Source organism: Meriones unguiculatus, chromosome 12, assembly GCF_030254825.1.
Source record: "Meriones unguiculatus strain TT.TT164.6M chromosome 12, Bangor_MerUng_6.1, whole genome shotgun sequence".
Lineage (NCBI taxonomy): Eukaryota > Metazoa > Chordata > Mammalia > Rodentia > Muridae > Meriones > Meriones unguiculatus.
Window position 1 is genome coordinate 83340352 of NC_083360.1, and position 20311 is coordinate 83360662.

A 20311-nucleotide genomic window follows, 5' to 3' on the forward strand; every position below is an offset into this window, starting at 1 on the left:
AAAGCATTCAACATTGCTAGCCACCAGGGTTACACAAATTAAAACTACTTTGACATACCATCTCATATTAGTTGTTGTTAAACAAACAAACAAACAAGCCACAGGACTCCGCCAAACACTCCTTTGTTTGTGGAGAAGACGTTGCTGTGGAGTATGCAAACTAGTGCAGCCATTATGGAAATCAGTGTGGCAGTTTCTCAAAAAAATTAAACACAGGACCCACATGTACGACCCCTGAGCATATACCCAAAGGCCTCCTCCATATCCTACCCATGAAGAGACCTGTACATCCATGCATACTGCTACACTACACACAATAGCAAGGGCAAAAGCCAGCTCAGATGCCCACCAACTGATGAATAATAAAAATGTGGTACTTACACATAACAGAATTTTAATCCATTACAAATGAAAAAAATGAAATTTACAGGAATACAGACGCGTCTAGAAGTATTATATTAAAAGAAGTGATAAATTTAGACAAACCCACATGTTCTCTCTCATATGTAGATCCTAGCTTATATTGAACATATGTCTGCAAATAAATGGCTGAAAATATGGTTAAAGCCAAATAAAACAATAAAAGAATCAGGAAAATAACCAAGAGAAGGTAAAAAGAAATGGTGAGGATAGACACAGGACGTATGTAGCAGGAAAGCTGCTAGGAGCTATAAGCACAACAGGGGGCTAGGAAAGATGACTAAAGTTTTGCTTGAAAATGACACATAAGTTTTTCTGTATGCTAATTAAGGTAAAATTAAAATAGAGAAAACATTACAACAGATACCAAAGAAATTCAGATCATCAGAACATACTTTGACAACTAACACAGAAAAAAAAAACTGAAAAATCTAGAGGAAACTAAGGTTTCCATACAGCTATAACCTAGCAAAATGAAACCAAGAGAAATAAACTACTTAAAACAGAAACATGACAAGCAATGAGGCAAAATTTAAAAACACAGGCCCAAAGGATTCCTTACTGAATTCTACTAAGATTTTAAAGAACACCTGTGATCCTCAGACCATTCTGGAAAGCAAAAAGACAGAAATGCTATCAAACTCATTTTATGAAGCCAGTATTACCCTGGTACGAGAACCAAATAAAGACACAACAAAATAATTATAGGCCAATCTCCTTAATGAATGCACATGCAAATTTTTCGATAAAATACTGGCAAGCCAAATTCAGTACATATAAAAAAAAATAATTCACTATGATGAAATTGAATTTACACAGTTCATAAAGTATGCAAATCGGTAAGTGTAATATATCACCATATAAATAAGTCAAGGAAAGAAACCATATGATCCTATCAATCAATGCAGGATTTGACAAATCTCAACATCCCCTACATACAAACTAGGAATAGGTGGAATATATCTCAACATAACAGGATGTATACATCGAACCTATAGCCAATATTATACTAAATGAGAAAAAAACATTTTCTCTAAAATCAGGAACACGACAAAGGGGCCCACTATCATGACTATCATTTGATACAGTGTTCAAAATCTCAGCCAGAGCAATAAGGCATGAGAAAGAAATTAAAGGCATACATCTCAGAAAGGGTTAAAGTATCCCAGTTTGTACGCGGCATGGCCGTATGCTTAAACGACCTTACCAGACAGGCTCAGCGGGCAAGGACACTCATTGCCAAGCCTGACATCCTGAGTTCAAATGGCAGAACCCACATGGTAGAAGGAGAGAACCAGCAAGTTACATTCTGACTTCCATGTCAGAAGCACATGGTAGCACCAAGGCAAGCATGCAACTGTCACGCATATTATATACATACTAAGTGTAAAATATGAAAAAGCCTAATGGTCTATCCAAACCTCTTAGAACTGATAAACACTGTCAGCAAAATATCATATAAAATCAATAACCTTCCTATATACCAGTAATAATCATGCTGAGAAAGAAATTAAAAAAATGTATTTACTAGAGCTGCAAAAAAATATATATATATATATTATGGCTATGGATATATACATACATGTAGGCAAAAACACCAATGCACATAAAAAAGTCTTTTTTAAAAAAGAAAAAAATATGTTTTAAAATAAAATTTTAAATACCAAAGGGGAAAAAAAATTGGAAAGGACGGCAGAAGATGAAAATCCTTCCCATGCTCATGGACTGCTAAAATTGATACTGTTAACATATCTGATTTTGACCAAGATGCCAAAAAATAAAAAATAAAAAAAGTGATTGGAGCAAAGGCCGCTTCTTCAACAAATGGTACTACAAAAAAAAAAAAAAGTTGGATATCTATAAGCAAGAGAATGAGAATTAAGTCATCTGCCTCACTCTATAGAAACCAATCAATTCAGAAAAGATCAAATACCTTAATATAGGACCTAGAACTCTGAGACTGAGAGAACATAGATTTATAACACAGGCACAGGCAAGGTTTTTCTGAAAAGGACTCCTATGACTCAGAGACTAAAACTAATTGAAAAACGGGGTTGCATGAAGCCAAAAACATCTGTATAGCCTTCCTTTACAAAACACTATTATAGGCCATTGTGATTGTCACTGGTAGCTCCCCGAAGGTAGGTGGTAAGTCCTTATTGTTGAAGACACCATGGATTTCACAGTTCCCAGAGGCTCCTGAGCTAGAACTGACCCAAAAGCCTCCTCTGTGAGGACTAGCTTCTTTGGTACCACAAGGCACCATGAAAGCTTCTCAAGGAAGGAGGCAACCAACAATCCCACGTAGCGATCATATCAATGAACCTCAACAACTGCCAGCATGGCACAGCCATCCTAAGGTATAGCAGTGGTTCACATACCTTGGCAGGAACCACCAGTTCTCTCATTGGACCTATTCAACAAGCGGGAAATCATACCTGGTACTGGAAAAGTAGCCAACCACCCTGGATCAGTGAAACCATGGATCTTGGAGAACCTACAACCACCACTTCGCTAAACCAGCATAATCCCCAACTACCTTCCAAACATTTGTCCTTAGGCCCACAGATAAGTGCACATTCATTAGCAGTTATTCTTTATACAGATGGAGACCGTTACAAAAACCACAACCAGGAAGTTGCAGAACCTAGTCCCAGATGAATACACCTGTGATACAACTCCTGAACCTAATGTCCAAGCATCCTTGAAGAGGAGGCGGAGAGAGTCTAAGAGCCAGAGGAACAGGGAGCTTGCTCCGAGATTACGTCTCCTAGAAATATCAGAAGCTACAACCATGAAGCCTCATCAGCATGACTGCCTGAACATGCGCTGAACATGGGCAGTAAGAGACATGCTAATGTGGGTGGAGGTACAGGATCAGGAGGCCTCCGTCATCACAAAGAACCGCCAGCAAGTAAGAAATGATTAAAGGGGGAGAAACCACTTTCTTTCCTGGGTAGAACACACCAACTGGTTACCTTAGACTAAAACATCAGCCCTGAAAACATATACACAAAAGTAACATTATTCAGGCTGAGCTCGTTATGTTAAAGTGTTTTCAAACACAAACCCACACACAACAAGAATTAAAAGATAGAATGAATTTAAAAGAGAGCAAGGAGGGATGCATGAGTTTGGAGGCAGAAAAGGGAATGAGGGAATGATGTCATTATATTAGGATCTCAAAAAAATAAAAGAAAAAAATCTTCTGCACAATGAAGGAATCAATCAAGCAAAGAGCTAGCTCACAGAGTGGAGGAAACTGCTAGCTATAAGTCCAACAGGATTGCTACCTAGACTGTATAAAGAACCAAAAACCTAAATATCTCAATTCTGAACAATGCAAATGGGCTAGTTAAATGGACAAACAATTCTCAAAGCATAAAATACAAATGGCCAATAAATATTTTTAAAAGGTTTAACATCTTTAGGCATTAGGAAAATGGAAATTAAGCAACAATACTCTCTCTTACCCCAGGCGAAAGAACGAACAAATGCTAGGGAAGTTGCATGGCGTGTAGGAAGAGAACGCTTGCACACTGTTGTTGGAAATGTAAATCTGATGCGGTCACTGTGGAGATCAGTATGAAGGTTCCTAGAAAAATCTAAAATAGAAAAAAAAAAGGCAACATGACTCAGCCATGACTCCTGGCTGTATACACAACCCTGAAGGATTCTAAGTCAACATGGAGGGACTTGCCATCCATGTTTGGGCAGCATCATTCACAATAGCTGTCTGCCAACAGCTGAATGTAAAGAAAATGCGATGTGCGCACACACACACTGCAATGTAACTCAGCCATAGAAAGAACTACGTAACGTGGGATAGGAAGATGGTCCATGGTTAGAATACTTGCTCTTCCAGAGAACCTAGGTAGTACCCCCGGTACCCTTGTCAGGTGGTCCAAAATCATCTGTAACTGCAGTTCAGGGGGTCTGAGGTCCTCTTCTAGCTTCAAGAAGCCCCTGCACACACATACATACACATAGACCTTTAAAAATTATATCATTTTCAGGAAAATGGCTCTAATGGCCAAAACTAGGCGTTAAGATTATATACATGTTATTAAGATTTTATATATGTGTGTGTGAACGTGGGTGTGTGTATGTATGTATGTATGTCAGACTCCGACAACTATCATGTTTCCTCATGTGGATTCTAGAGTTTATAAAGGCATAAAATTATGTGTGTATATTATAAATGCATATGCTCTGAAAGTAAAAGCAATACTGTCTGAAGGAATGACTAAAAACAGGAAGAGGGAGACAGAAAGAGTAAGAGTAAACATGGTCAAAGAAAAAAAAATCTACAAAATCCATCATTGCATACAATTAATAAATGTCAACAAAGTATCTGTGCTTTAGAAGTAAAGAGAGGGGCTGAGGACGTCACTCCCATGGTAGACTGCTTGCCTTGCATGTATGAGACTCTGGGTTTAATATCCACTATGGTGTAAAATGGAAATAGTGGTACATGCCTCTACTCCCAACAACCTGGGAGGCAGACACGGGACAATCAAGTGTGTAAGGTCACCCTCAGCTTCACAGAGAGTCTGCCGTGTGTCCTTGGTTACATGAGACCCTGTCTCAAAAGACAAAACAAAACCAAGAGGTGGAGGAGAGGAAAAGAGGAGGAAGGGGCAAGGGGAGGAGGAAAATGAGGATAAAGAAATTAATAATAATAACAACAACAACACAATGTAGTAGTAGGCTCACCTGAGAAAACCCCAGAGTAAAATAACAAACATGTCCTAAGTACTTAAAACTGTGGCAACGGGTTATAAAAAAAAACAGAACAATCGGGCATGGCTCAGGTTAACAACCACAGTGCACAGTGACAAAGACACAAGGGAACACAATGGCGTGAGATCTCCAGTGAGTCACAAGCAATTTCTTTCTAAAACAGCTTTCTCTGCAACTATTAGCTGGAACACAGGGTATTAGCTTAATGACTGAAGAGAAACAAAAATAGCTTTCGAATCGAGCAGACTTTAATTTGATTTTGTGGCAAATGCAGACACGCGATCAGATAGGCCACTTTTCTCTCGTGTTTGTTGCCAATGAGTTCCATACGGTGCAAAGATTAATTAGAACCTGCAAATATGCTGCAATTCACTAATCTTTTCTATACGGTTCCTACTGATCATTTAACTCACACAAAATGCCTAAACTGAAATTATGATCTGTGGTTATTTAAATGAGATCGCTGTGAGCCTGTTCTTCTGTTCTGAAACCAACTGTAAAAAGTAGTCCCAATTTCACCGATTTAACAATGTTTTCAATACAGGCGTATCCAGCACTGTGACAATGAGTTCACACGTTAACACATTATGGGACTATTTCACAGACTAAGAATGAGTGCATGGTGTCCCTGAAAAACAGGTAACTCCTATCCAGTAATACGTAACCTACTATCTGCCAACTTTCAGTTGTTTTTTTACATTCAAAAATCACCATATAAGAGCTAAATGTGATAAAAACGCAAATATCGCTACCAAAATAATATCAAAATACTATCCTTCAAGGTCATAGTTCTGAACAACTTCACAAAAAATATTCAAAACAACAGTACAACCATGGGTAACTGTGACCAGACTTAACAGAAAGTTGTATTTTGGTACATTAAGGCAGCTTCAGCCAACATTCTGAATAACAGTGTTTATTGAAACAAAAGACAAGTTTGATATTTAAACATTTGAGGTTTCCAAGAGAGTTTTAAGTGTCTTACAATAAGAACACTATAATTTGTGAAACTGTGTCTCAAACATTCTCAGCACTATGCCCTTATTACATACAACATCTAAAAACAAGGTACTCATTCTAGTCATATCAAAGGTGTCTAGTAAAAAAGGAAAGATTGACGTTGAATATGGGACTATAAACCCCTACTTAGGGGCTTTCAAACAGCTTCTCACACACATCTGTGAGGTAGGTTATTATCCACATTTTGTACAAGAGAAAACTACACAAAGTTACATAACTTGTGTTGCCATAGTAGCAAACACGGAATTAGATTTCAATTAGGTTCCCTCCTCAGCTCTGCATTTCTTTCCTTTATAAACTTTAAAGTATAAAGACTGCTGCTAGTAATTGCATTCGTTTTAAAAGCACAAGAAAGCAGCCAAATATCTGCCCAGATGGCTTTAAAAAGTGAACTAAATGAAACAGGAAATCTATTCAGGAAACAACTTCTGGTGGTTGATGGTGTGAGGTTTGGTCCAGTGGAACTGAAAAGGCAGAAGCAAACCACAGGACCATTTGTGGGACAGTCCACAGGGAAACAGGAGAACTGGGCATCAGGGTGTGAGGGTGGGCGGGGAAAGCGGGATTTGAACATGTGTTTATTCTTACTCTGCAATGATTTGAGAAGGCACCAGGTACTATTTCTTTCTTTGTGTAGACAGTGGGTCTATGTCTCTTTGATTCTGGGAAAATGTTCTCCATCTAGAAAAACTTCATTTGGTAACAAACCTTATTTACAAGAGAATTTAACTGTGAAAATGCACAGATTAGCTGGAGAAAAATAACAATGCAATTCTTCTTTCCTAGGAGGCTTCTGTTTCTCTTTAAAAATTTAAATTAACACAACATAGCAAACCTTGAGTTTAAAAAAAAAAAAAATCACTGTATAAACCTTATTAAAAAAAAAAAAGTCTAGTCAAAATTTTTTTTTTCAATCTAGGACAATCTACAAATCCTTAACTTAAAAAAAAATGGAGAGATTATACCATAGAATTTCCTTAATTGCACTTTAAATATAATTGAATTTACCCACCCTGCCTGTCCAAATAATCATGAATTACCTCTGTAAAATTTGAGCTGCTTTCAGACATAAACTGTAGTTATATAGTTGTCACATGCAGTCCCAAACTGCACTGCTATGCAAGGCTGGCAGTAAACATTAGTGCTGGCTCACGAAAGACAGGCCTGTAGGAGGACAACTTCTAGATGGGACCTGATTCTTAGCAGGCCGTGGCTGAAGAAGTTTAACCAAAACTTACTCCGTCTAGACTGTGGGTCCTCATGTTTAGTGGCATCAACAGCATCATAAATATTGGAGGAAAGGCTGGTTAAAGATGCCCCTAACCTGCTTAAATAATATTTATGTACACATACAGACATGCTCGGTTTAAAGCTCATTATATTTCCAAGTTTTGAAAGGCTTGAGAGAATTTCTATCAAGCCAGTAGCGATTAGGCAGTTCATAGAGACACACTCTATGGAAATACTGTCCTATCAGTTATGCACAAAATAAAAAATTAGCAATATGAAATTCAGATAGGCCTAATTCGGTTAACAGCCACACACTGATCATTTGGATGGGGACCAGGGGCTAAGTTTCCTTTACAAAGAGAGCCTGAATTTCAAGAATCACATACATACAGGCAGGAGATTTGGGTCAGCAGTCATGTACTTGCTTCACATATGTGGAGCCCTGGGTTCAATCCCCAGGACAAAATTTCCCACACCAAAATCACATAAATCAAATTGCAGAAGAAAATTACGTTCAAGAGATTGTTCTGGATTTTAAGCACCCTCAATAACTTATAAATACTTAGAAAAATCAATAGAATCATAAATATTTCACATAATTACATCTAGTTTGTGCAATCAACTAGCTCTTGTAATTAAACTAGGTATATTCGGATCTATCTACTGTATGTCGCTCCAGGACCTGCCAGCAATACACCAGTGTGTATTTTTATTACAGGAATATCAAAAGTGTCACAAACTCAAACTGTTCAGTCCAGAAGAAAGGTGATCTGTTACAGAGAACAACGAGTCACCACTGAATGCATACATGTGTGGCAGTACAACCTGTGGAGAGATTCCTGGCCCTGCTTACTGGACTGGGTACTGTAAGGGTACGCTAACAATCAGGAATCCATCAGCACTGCCATCGCTACATATCAGTCATTTTCCAATGCTAAGTTCACTCTATGCTTTGATTTCCTGATGACTCTTGTCATTGGCGTTCCAGTAGTCCAAGTAGCTGTGCTTAGAATAACACAGGAGTTTACACCTTTGAAAGGCCGCAGACTGAGACAGAACATTCACACTAGCATAGGAATACAAATACATAAGACATGGACACTGACACAGACTCTCTGAAGAAGTAAGAAGGGCAGAACTTTAGCGCTACAAAGGATACTAGCTCTTTTTTCTCTATCCTTTTCATTTTAGGGTCTCAAATTGAGGCCACGTCCAAGATGAAACTTACTAAGAGATGCACGTAGCCTTCACCCCAATTTTTCAACGAAGTTGCTGAGGACTGCTGAAGTCACAATCTCTATTTAAAAGCCATAGAATGACGAAGGACAAGCTAACAAGTAGAGAGTTAAAGCTGAAGAGTTAAAGCTAAAGGCAAAACACAAACCAGACAAGTCTACGAGCATTTAAAAAAGAGACTTCATGCTGGGAGTTTAACTTACTAACCAGCGAATAGACAGAGTGGCAGGGCCTGTGGTGGGGGTGTTCTAAGCTGTTAAGTTAGAAACATCTGTGTGGAGCCCACATTAACTAAGCATGCTTCCATGCTAGCGGATGCTACAGATAGATACAGTGGTATAAAACCTGACTTGCCTGTTTATCATTATTTTCCAAATTGTGTTTTATTTATTTCATCTCAAGTATTAAATTTGTGTTCCCTGAGTACAAACTAGCTAAGGAAACAGTATACTCAGAAAGAAGTACATATCCTTGAAAACTTATTTGCATAAAGTGGAGAATTATTATGCTACATATAGCCAATTCCCTGGCACAGAAGGACTTATGTTCTGTTTAGGTTAGGCTCCAGGGTTCCCTTTATAGGTGACTGGATGTTGCAATGGTTTCTCATAAGGTTTCTTGATCAAAAGAAAGCCCTAACTTCTGACTGGTTTGCTTTTCTTTCTCCCTATACATTTAATTTGAGACAGCTTCAATTTTGCTTTCCAAAATAGAAGTACTTAGAAAATGGGCAGTGACCACTGAGGAAGTAATAAAACTGATTCACTTTCCACAGAGCCATAACAGTAAGTCACTGGTCTTACTCTTCTGGTTTTCCATAAGTAACCTTGTTTAAGACTTTTCAGTCATCCATTAAGGGGAAAAAAAAATCCATGCTCTACCTGAAAAGCATCCGTATGATTAAGAAAGCCAACATGTGATACAAGCTACAGACCCAGGAGGTGCCTGTCTGCATGCTAACAAACTGGTTCTGAATCTGAATCAGGCTCACCACAACACACGAAAGGGAAGAAGCGCTTTCCGAGTGTCACTCGTAACCACACCGCCGTGGCACTCGGGGACAAGCATTTCCCATGTTTTCTTAGGGGAGGCTAAGGTTTCCTTGTTGTTTTCATTTTGAAACAAAGTCTTGCCATCTATCTAGTCTAATGTAGCCTCAAAGTGGGAGCCTCATGCTCCCCTCTGGGAATACAGGTACGCAACCACGCTCAGCGAAAGTCCTAAAAGAGTAACCTAGTTTGGGCAAAGTAGGGTTACATGCAGCTACAGGGTTTATTCTTTCTGGAAGAACTCATCCAAGTCTTTGGAGCTAACAGCACCTACTGTCCTCTGCAGGGTCCACAGCAGACACAATGAATTCCAAAATTATTCCTGGGAGTTCTTAGTTTTCAGGAGTCCATTTCCAGGACCTAAATGAGGCCCACATCTACAACCTAATAGTAATTCTCCCTGGGATCCAGAAGAATAGACAGTTCTAAACTCAGTGCCTACTACGGTCACAGTGTTGACTGAAATGTGGGAATTTTAAATTTACAAAGAATTCTTTCCTTCTCTGTTCCCCAGAGCAACAGAACCCTGTGCTAGGACAAAATTTTGCCTCTGCTTTGCAACATGAGTCACTGAATTCTCTCTGCAAACCAATTTACTCTATTGCCTAGAGTCATAAAATAATGTTTAAAATGTTAAAAGGAAACTAAATGACCTTCAGTTCTCCTTAGGTTCAACAGGTAACTGTCAACCTGGGTATTCATAAATGCTGGAATGAATTAGACAATAGCCAATCATTCTTAGCTCTTGAATAGCATTATAATCATTCATATAAAGTAATTTTGCTATGAGCAAGCTTCTAACATCAAAGTCACTAGACTAAGAAAGCATTCTGGCATCCTTTTCTGCCTTCAAAACTGTCATGGGTGCTGTTATTAAAGGTAAGGAATCCAATCAATTCTTTATCTCAAAGTCTTCTGTTCATAATTAGGCAAATATTATGAGGTGGTCTCCCCTGCCCTGCAAAAAAGGATATATATACATTTGGAGAAGCCAAAATTATGCCACATTCATAAAACACATTAGACAAACCAGGACTAAGTATTGCTATTAAAATAACTACTAAAAATTACCATCTATTGCCACAAGATGGCAATCTTTCAAAGATTAAAACCTTAAACTACCTTAAATTGTATACCCACCTTCTTTCTTAAATTAGCGAACAAAGGTCCTTTTATTTTGATATTGAGAAGTTGTAGTAATAAATATTGATCACCATTTTTTAAAAGAACTACAAAGTTCTCTGATGTGATGTAATGCAAATTCCTGATTCAAAAAGTTATTTAAAGATAGACAATCTTGTCTTCCATAATCACATGAGAAACTGGATCTAACAGTCTCATTTGTTTCTTGATAAATAAAAAATACACTATTTTTGGTGACGAGAAACCTGCCAAGGCAATGCTGCTTTTGTTTTCAAGAGCTTAACATTTTCTAGGGCAAATCAGGTCAGTGATTTTGTTAATCACAACATAAATACAATAAATGAATAAATAATTATTAGATAAATTATACATAATTTAAAATACTTTTACCAAAACAACATATTATCAATTAACTTTATCTAGCCTACTATACAGTGTTTTATCTTAAATTAAAAATATTTTCACAAGTTTGGTTGTTCTTTTTGATTAAAAGCACTGATGTGTCAATACATATGTATATATATATATGTAAACAACACATACACTTATTCCAGGAGAATATACTTTTAAATATTTAAGGCTTCCTTATCCAATCAGGTTCAACAGTGCAGGTCACAGCAGATCAAGCTTTGGAAGTACATAGAGCTTTGGAAAGGCTCTATGGCCAAAACAGGGTTTTGAAATGAAAGACCAAAGAAAGGAAACCACAAGAGATTGAAAAACAATGAACAAAGTCAGTGACTACTGAGGAAGACAGAGGAAAGAGGTGGCATCAATGACAACTTAAACTTCAAGGGAATTAAGCAAAGATGCCAGAGAGCCGAACTCTCAGGCCTCCCTCACCTACACCAGTCCTAAAATAGAACATCAAAGAGTAGAAATGTTGGGGACTGTCAGTATTTTGCTTGTTTCATTTAATTATTTACTATTTCTGCATGTTTTTGTATTGCTTGGTAGTGGTGGGATTTAACTGGGGCCTTGCACAAGTGTCAAGAAGCGGGAAGCCTGGGTACCTGTTGTTAGAAACCCGGTCTGTATGGCTAATACCAGGCAGTGTTTGCAGAAACCATTGAAAAGAACTTGGTTCCTGGTGTTTAGGGTTACAGGATTTTCAGATTTCCATATTTTAAAAATATCTTACTAAACAATTATTCTATTTCTTAATCTTCTTGTGCAACAAGTGCCTAGACAGCCTAAATAACACCTGCTGAAATTTAGGAGGCAAACTGAATTTACATGCACCAGACATAAAGCAAGGAGGTATCGCCAAACCACCCCTAAACTAGCTGGTTCTCAGTGAGGTGTGCTCATCATGTGTAGTGAACTCACAGGTGTAAATTAACAAATGTCATCAATATTCATCCATTAAAGGTACTACCTCTTCAAATTTATCATAGGCACGGTAGAATGGTAGAGTTCTAAAAGTAAACCAAATGCCAGACTTCTGTGTTTTGGTAATTTCAACAACACTGCATGTCACCTGGGAATATTCACGTCAATTTATGTTGCAATACCCAAAAGTGAGATAATAATTTAAAAGAGTATACGTGATTTTCACAGTGCGGTAACAGAGACGGAAACTAGTGGTAGCTTATCAACGAGCTAACGTAGTGATGAGACTGGCACACATTTCAAAAAAATCCATGGTGTGGCTGCCCAGGCGAGGTGGGGCGGAGGACAAAGAGCTTCCAGTCAGAGAGCCGGTGAGAGAGCCGGAAAGCGAGTGGTTCTCAGCTGTGCTGGAGTCAAAACTTGACCTTGGTCTGTGTAGGCCAGCGGCAGAACAGGAACGCTGAGGTGTTGAAGAACCAGACCTCTGCTCCACCACCTCATCTGAAATGACCAAACAACAGTCAATGTGGCAAGCACACTGGCCCAAGTCCTCCCGGGGAAGCTGCTGCTCGGACAACTGAAGGAAACCAGATCTGAGCGAGTTGCTTAATGAGGACTGTGCTGTCCGTGGCTGAGGAGCACAGGCGCTCTGACCACATCCTTGCCAGTCACAACACAATACCAACCACGCGTGTCGTTTCCACAGCTAACGGGGGCCCTTAAGTCCTTCTCAACACAGGATGCAGCGTTTGTACTTGAATGAAGGAGAATATGCTTATATCTGAAAATACTTTACCTCCTTGGCAATTTATTTTCTGCTAAAACTATATAATTTCACTTATATTTTCGTTAGATCCACTTTAAAAAGTAGAGGACTCGCCCACCATGTCTTTGAGATGATCTCAACACTAGGTCAAATGGTGCCAAGTTGTGTTTCTCAGAACTCATCCCTGCCAGCCTCCTTACCATCGATGCTTTTAAAGTCTAAGAGATAGCTCCGATTGTCAACCAGGTAAAGCTGCAGGCTCATTTTCACATAATTGCCAGTCACTGGATTTTTCCTTCTTACTCGAAGATGGTATGCATTCACTACCTAAAACCAGAAATAAGTAAAAATTTAAAACTACGCAATGTCTTCCATCTTAGCACAGCACAACAAAAGCGAGTATGGATGAGGGAGAGGATTTATGGTGGACGCTTCTACGTTACAGGCACTTTGGCATACCTAATCCCACTAGCAATCCCATTTGTGAAAACTCAGATCCCACACTCTAGCCTCTAACCCTTTGGATCTTTCCAAAGAGTTAGAGTGCTAATAATAATAATAATAATAATAATAATTAGAGTAATAATAATAATAATCTCAGTTCCTTCGCATCAGGGAAGTAAATACAAGTGGCGAGAGGCAGACACATGAAACTCAAACAGCACAAGGCCAGCGGGCGGTGTTACTTGTGGCCCACACGGATGCACAGCTGCAGTTCAGACAAAGAGGTTTTCAAAATGGCCGTCAAATTAGGTTCTAAATTCTTTCAATTAGATATTTTTAAAATGTTGGCATCTCCTTCTATTTACATAATTATACAGTAAGACAAGGTCCCGCACTGGTCTTAAATCTACAGAAATTTTCCCACCTCAGGTTTCTGCAGCGCTAGTATTATGGATATAAGGTACTATGTCCAGCAAAATTTCTTTTAACAAAATAAAATAGCTTCAGAAAAAGGACACAGGCTTAAGTTTAAGGAAATGATATTTTATTTAATCATGTAAAATAATAAAATGAAAGCAGATTAAGACTGGTTTATTAAAATATATTGAATATTTATATGATAAATTTGAAATTTTTTTCTCCTTATTAATAGCTCACACAACAAAACCATTAGTCATGAATCTGGAAAGGGACAAATAGGAAACAGCTGGGGGCACAGGGTGGGGGAATAAGAGAGAGTCGGGGATAAGAATTCATTTTATACACGTATGAAATTATTTAAGAACTACCTTAACTTTTAAAAATCAAAGTGAGACAGTTGTATTGTGGCCTACGCCTTTAATCCCAGCACTTGGGTATCTATGTATTCAAGGCCAGCCGGTCTACATCACAAGTTCTAGGATAGCCACAGCTACATAATGACAACCTGTCCTATATTGAATGAGTAAGCGAATCAATGAATGGATGAATGAATGAGCTTCGAAGTAAGCATTCATTACCCTCAAGAAAAGAACACAGTTTAAGGGGTATCTTACTATAAAAATGCCTTCACAGATATTTATTCAAACAGATTTAAAATGCAACAAAATGCTAAATTGAAAAAAAAAAAAAAAAAGTAAAAATGTGTGCTGATAGTAAGAAAATGTGCCGTAATCAAGTGTGATCGTTGATACTGAACAGTGCTGGCTGCTAAAGACTATGGGGACTTTTGAAGTTGTACTGAATGCCTTTTATGGTCGTGATTCTAAGGCGAGAAGAGACGGAAGGTTACAGCTTTGGAATGATCGATCAGGCATCCAGTTGACAGAGGTAAACTTGTGATGGTTAATTCTGTCAGTGTGACAAGGGCTACAGTTACCTAGAGGACAAAGCTCCGGGCATGTCCGCACAAGATTTTTCTCAGTGGGGCAAACTGAGGTGGGACGGTCCACACCATTTCACAGGCTGGGCTGAGAAAAGGGAGAGTGAGCTGAGAACCAGCAATGCTGGCTTGCTCCCTGCTTCCTGACTGATCATAATGTGCCAGCCGCCTCACCCTCCTGCCTCCGTGACTTCCTGCTGTGATGGACAGTATCTTCAAACTGTGAGTCTGAATAAATCCCCCTTCCTTCCTTCCTTCCTTCCTTCCTTCCTTCCTTCCTTCCTTCCTTCCTCCCTCCCTCCCTTCCTTTCCTTCCCTCCTTCCTTCCTTTCCTTCCCTCCTTCCTTCCTTTCCTTCCCTCCTTCCCTCCTTCCTTCCTTTCCTTCCCTCCTTCCTTCCTTTCCTTCCCTCCTTCCCTCCTTCCTTCCTTTCCTCCCTCCCTCCCTCCTTCCCTCCCTCCCTTCCTTCCTTTCTTCCTTCCCAGCACTGAGGAAAGTAACATGCCAAGGATTTAAAGCCCAGATCATAGAATTTTTCAACTTGGAGAAAAGTACTTGCGACTACATGAACATGTCACAACAGCATATTATATACTGAACACTAGCTGTCACAGCCACCGACCATCCATGCCAAATATGCACAAATAAATAAATAAATTAGAAAATTGTCTTTCAAGATTTCTGACACTTTGTTACTATGAACCATGATGAAACAGGTGGGCCGTTTTCTTAGATAATTTCAATTTACTTGGCCAAAAATGATATTCTGTAACTCAAAATATGTTCCCAGCATCAACACCTCCTTATCTTTATTATGCTTTGTGTGTTACGTAATTTTTAAAAATGAACCATGTCAACCAAAAGCATGAAGACCACAACCATTATTTCTAAATCAAAAACAACTTTGTGTGGACCTTAATACTCAACTGCTTAAACAACTTAGAGGGAGATAGAAAGACCTGGAGGGAGCAGGAGCTCCACAAGGAGAGCAACAGAACCAAAAAATCTGGGCCCAGGGGTCTTTTCTGAGACTGATTCTCCAAACAAAGACCATGCATGGAGATAAATTAGAACCCCTGCACAGACGTAGCCCATGGCAGTTCAGTGTCCAAGAGGGTTCCCTAATAATAGAATTGGGGACCTTCTCTGATATGAACTCATAGGCTGGCTCTTTGATCACTTCCACCTGACAGGGGAGCAGTCTTACCAGGCCACAGAGGAAGACAATGCAGCCAGTCCTGATGAGACCTGATAGACTAGGGTCAGATTGAAGGGGAGGAGGACCTCCCCTATCAGTGGACTGGGGGAGGGGCACAGGAGAAGAAGAGGGAGGGAGGTTGGGATTGGGAGGGGATGGGAATATAAAGTGAATAAACTGTAATTAATAAAAATAAATTAAAATTAAATATAATTTAAAAAAAAGAAAGAAAAATGTCTTCTACAAACAGCCTGAGTACATTGGGACTTCTTACCTTCCATTCAAAATCCAGCTGCTTCATAGCTCGGTACACTTCAGCCATGATGTCATACGGTTTGCTCTGGCTTCGGATTCCAAGATGCCACTTGGCTTTTTTCACAGCTAAAGATTTGGGCTTGGTGGTGTTCAGTGCATCCAGCGGACACCGTGCTTTGGGGCTGTCTGCTATGAGTGGCGGCATCCTTTCGGGATGTGGCTTCAGGCCTGGGGGAATATGCATGGCACTATCATCCATAAAAGAACCAGTTGGAGGACTAGAGGCGAGGTAGAACTCACTGGCTTGGTTCATTATTCTCCGATTGTCAATGATAAGATGATAAGCCACTGCCAGCTGGTCTTGAGGGTCACCGCTATATAAACTGTTCATTACTTCTGATTCTGTACATTCAAATTTTTCACAGACTTCTTTCACAGCCTCATCATCAATGACGTTAGCATCATAGGAGGGGTCTTCAGGAAATAGGTAAGTGGGCAAATCCTGTTTAAACCATTCATGTTCTCTAGGAAAAACACCATACACACTACTGTAAAAACATGCTTTGGTAAGTCCCAAATAACTTAGACACGGGGCGCTACAACATAAAGACTCCAAAATACTGGTCTATGGTCCCAACTCTGCCGCTTTTGGCTACATGACCCTATGCCAGTTAATTAATCTCTATCCTTGAATGAATGCAGATATTTAGACTTGAGATATTTGTTTTCTCGAAAATTAACAAAGTGGGTCTGTCTATCACTTTAAGAAAAACAGTATTTGTGGCCAATGACAGAATCTAAGTTCCAAGCAGAATCCAGACGGTGTATAATAATTTGTTCCTCCTTCCTGGAGTTTGATGGTTTCTTAAGACTTAAAGATGTTCTGGTAGAGTTAGTAGTGATAAAAATGAGCCTGATCTTTGATAGCGTAATATGATATATTGGAAAGCTGTATATTTCAATAATACAAGATTTCCCAATGATGGTACAGAATTACACATGCATAAGTGAGTCACTAAAAATTTAAAACATATTATATAACTATAATGTGGTAAAATACAAAAGTTCATTGATTTTTTTTCTTATTTGACATTGCAAACTATTTGCTAGTTACGTTAAGCTTTGTTCTAGTATCAAAGAATACCACTATTATCTGGATGACTATTAAAATACTCCTTTATTTTCCAAACACTTACATGAGCCCACATTTTCCTCAGGAACTTCAACTAATATAAAATACTGCAAGATTACATGAAGAAGTAGATTGGGAATCTAGATGCTTCTGGTTACACTAGACATTAAGATTTATAAAAATCTAGGATGTTGCTTTCCACAACAAACAGTTTTCCTGACAGAGATTAAGAGTAAGCTCGGTGGGGTACACTTATTCTCCTAGCTACTCAGAAGGCTGATTCAGAAGGATCTCAAGTTCAAGGCTTGTTTCAGCTACAAAAGAAAACAGAAGATGATTTAGTGAGACCTTGTCTCAAATAAAAGGTAAAAGAACATGGGGAGGGGAACAGAAATATAAGTCAACAGTAGAGTGTTTGCCCAGGAAGTGCAGGGCTCTAGGTCCAATCTGTAGCTGTTTGTTTCTTCCTAAAAAGACATTTAAATAAACAGATACTTAAGTAAATATAATTCCAGTTTTAATGATTATATGCTAACTACTGGTATATTATTCATTAAAAATTCTTCAAGGTTCTCAACAACTTTTAAGAGTGTAAGGAAAAAAAGGAGTGTAAAGAGATACTAAAGCTAAAATGTTTGTGCGTTGCTCACCTAATCTTATTTCCTCTCACTTCTGAACCTTTGTGTCTGATATTATGACAACTATCAAATAGTCTTCTGAATTTACCAGATGGCTATAAACATATATTAAAAGTAAATGGTTACAAATACATAAATATTCTGATAAAACCTGGGAGAGAAAAAAAAAAACCACAGTAAATGAGAGCCTGTATTACAGAATGGGAGGCTGCATAGGAAAGCCACTCAAATTAACATTTAAGCACACACCAAAATAATCCGCCGTCAGCTCAACAGCATGTAAAAAAGTTATTGCATCAAAAGAAACACTACCTGCAAGTGTCTTGAGACAACAAAGGGTTTTGTTGTGTTACAAGAACTGCTCTGGTCCACTACCATAAAAGCATAGGTAAGAGATAGGTCACAGTAGTAAAAAGAAACCAAGAACAGTGAAGAGTTGTAGTAAAACTGTCAGTAACTTTTTATAACTATAGAATTTTCCCAAAAGATGAAGCTTTATTTAAATCTGAAGCTTTACTTAAACACTGGCTGAACTTCATTAAGAAAAGAGAGACACAGGTTTGTAGGCGCCCTTCATAAGCATCTCTGTATTTTTCAGCTCCACAGAAGACTTAAAATCCAAAAGCCTCACATTCCCATGGCAGAGGAAATCACTGGAGCAGCAAGGATGGAGAAGTGGAATATCGGCGTTAGGGAACAAGTTCCATCCCATAAGAACCACCTTGCTCTAACATACATCGTGTGCTGGCTGGTCTTTGTTATATTGACACCATCTACACATATTTAAGGGAGGGATTTTCAATTGAGAAAATACCTGGGTAAGACTGGCCTACAGGCGAGTCTGTTGATCACTGTCTTGATTAATGATAGCAGTGGAGGGCCCAGCCCACTGCGGGTGGTCCCACCTCTAGGAAGGTGGTCCGAAATTGTATATAAGAAAGCAGGCTGAGTTAAGTCATGAAGAAGAAGCCAAGAAGCAGCTGTCTTCCATGCCTCTACTTCAGATCCTGCCTCCAGATTCCTGCCTTACTTGAGCTCCTGCTCAGACTCCTTAGTGATGGACAGTTACGTGGAAGTGTAGGAAGTTTATGAGCAAGTTGCTTTTGGCCACAATGTTTTATCACAGCAATAGAAAGCCTAAGACACTTAGCAATTCCCTGAACACTTCCACATACAGCTTTGTCTTTGATGGGACTTAGAAGTCACTTACTGAGGGCCACCAGAATATTTGTTTAAAAAAAAAAAGAAATCACTTTCTCTGAGGGTATGGGGAATGGAGAAGGGGGAAGGGGGAAAAGAGGGTGGGACTGAAAGAAAAGGAGAGAGGAGGTACAAACAGGCTATAAAGTGAATAAACAAATACTTTAAAAAAATCAGTGGCCATTGTTTAATATCGCAGCTATCTGGAGCAATAACAAAATTGGGTAATAAGAAACTCACCTATAAATTTAGGCTAAGAAATAAGAGTGCAAAAGGGTCGGAGAAGTTTTCCCATATTCCTGGGACTCACAAAGGCCAGGTATGTTCCTAGGAAAAAAAAAACTGAAAGCCCCTAATTTCTCATCACTGGCTGGCTTTGAAGCTCTGCACAAGCAGGAGACGAAAACAAAGGCAGAGTTATCAACTGCCTATCAGAGACTTAGAGCTAGGACCCACCGCACACAGAGCCACCTTCAAAGGCTGGGGGGCCTACTGCATCGTGGCATTTTAATGCATGTCTGCGACTCATCACTTAGCTAACCAAGGAGAAAATCTAGTTGCAACACATAGCAAGAGTAGAGGCTAATGAATTAGCTCAAAAATGTCACAAAGCACACAGGAATATCAACAAGCAACAATATGTGATAATTATGATCCCTGTACAAGAAGCACACCAGCTGACCTATAGCCACTGCTCTTAGCTGGATAATTTTGAACAGCTAATTCACCATGAAATGTATGCCACACGGCACATGATATATTTTAATATGAAATGTGGCTCCCTAAAGTAACTTAGAAGCAAACAGATATATAAATAAATTATGACATAACCTAAGTTTCAGTCTTACTGTTGTAAAAAGAAAATAATAACAGCAACCCGTGAAAACGTCAGTGCAACAAGGGGTTAAGCCAGATGGTTGCTGTGCATCAACTGTCAAAATTTTTACATTTGCGCCTTTTGAAGTAAACTCTATCAAACTAACAATTCTCATACTGAAATACTGAATATAAACATAAAATAGTGAGAACTACAAATGTAAGTTATGACTTCAAGTATGGAAATGTCATCATTTTGTCCTTTGGCTAGAGCCTTATCCTGTAGTGGTTAAGCGACCTATCCAGCCCAGGATATCACCATTTTAGAGC

General features: G+C 38.9%; 1 protein-coding gene across 2 annotated transcripts in view; it reads right to left on the reverse strand.

Moving 5' to 3' along the window:
• Nucleotides 1-6063: 6063 nt before the first annotated feature.
• The window catches only part of Prkaa2 (protein kinase AMP-activated catalytic subunit alpha 2), a 61180-nt gene continuing 46932 nt past the window's right edge, over nucleotides 6064-20311 (reverse strand). For both annotated transcript variants that reach the window (XM_021650111.2, XM_060366065.1), the window contains 3 exons: nucleotides 16215-16719; nucleotides 13140-13266; nucleotides 6064-12674 (listed from right to left, as the gene is read on the reverse strand). In XM_021650111.2, the coding sequence (XP_021505786.1) occupies nucleotides 12436-12674; nucleotides 13140-13266; nucleotides 16215-16719 (871 nt within the window). In that variant the 3' untranslated portion in view covers nucleotides 6064-12435. The remainder of the gene's footprint in view (nucleotides 12675-13139; nucleotides 13267-16214; nucleotides 16720-20311) is intronic.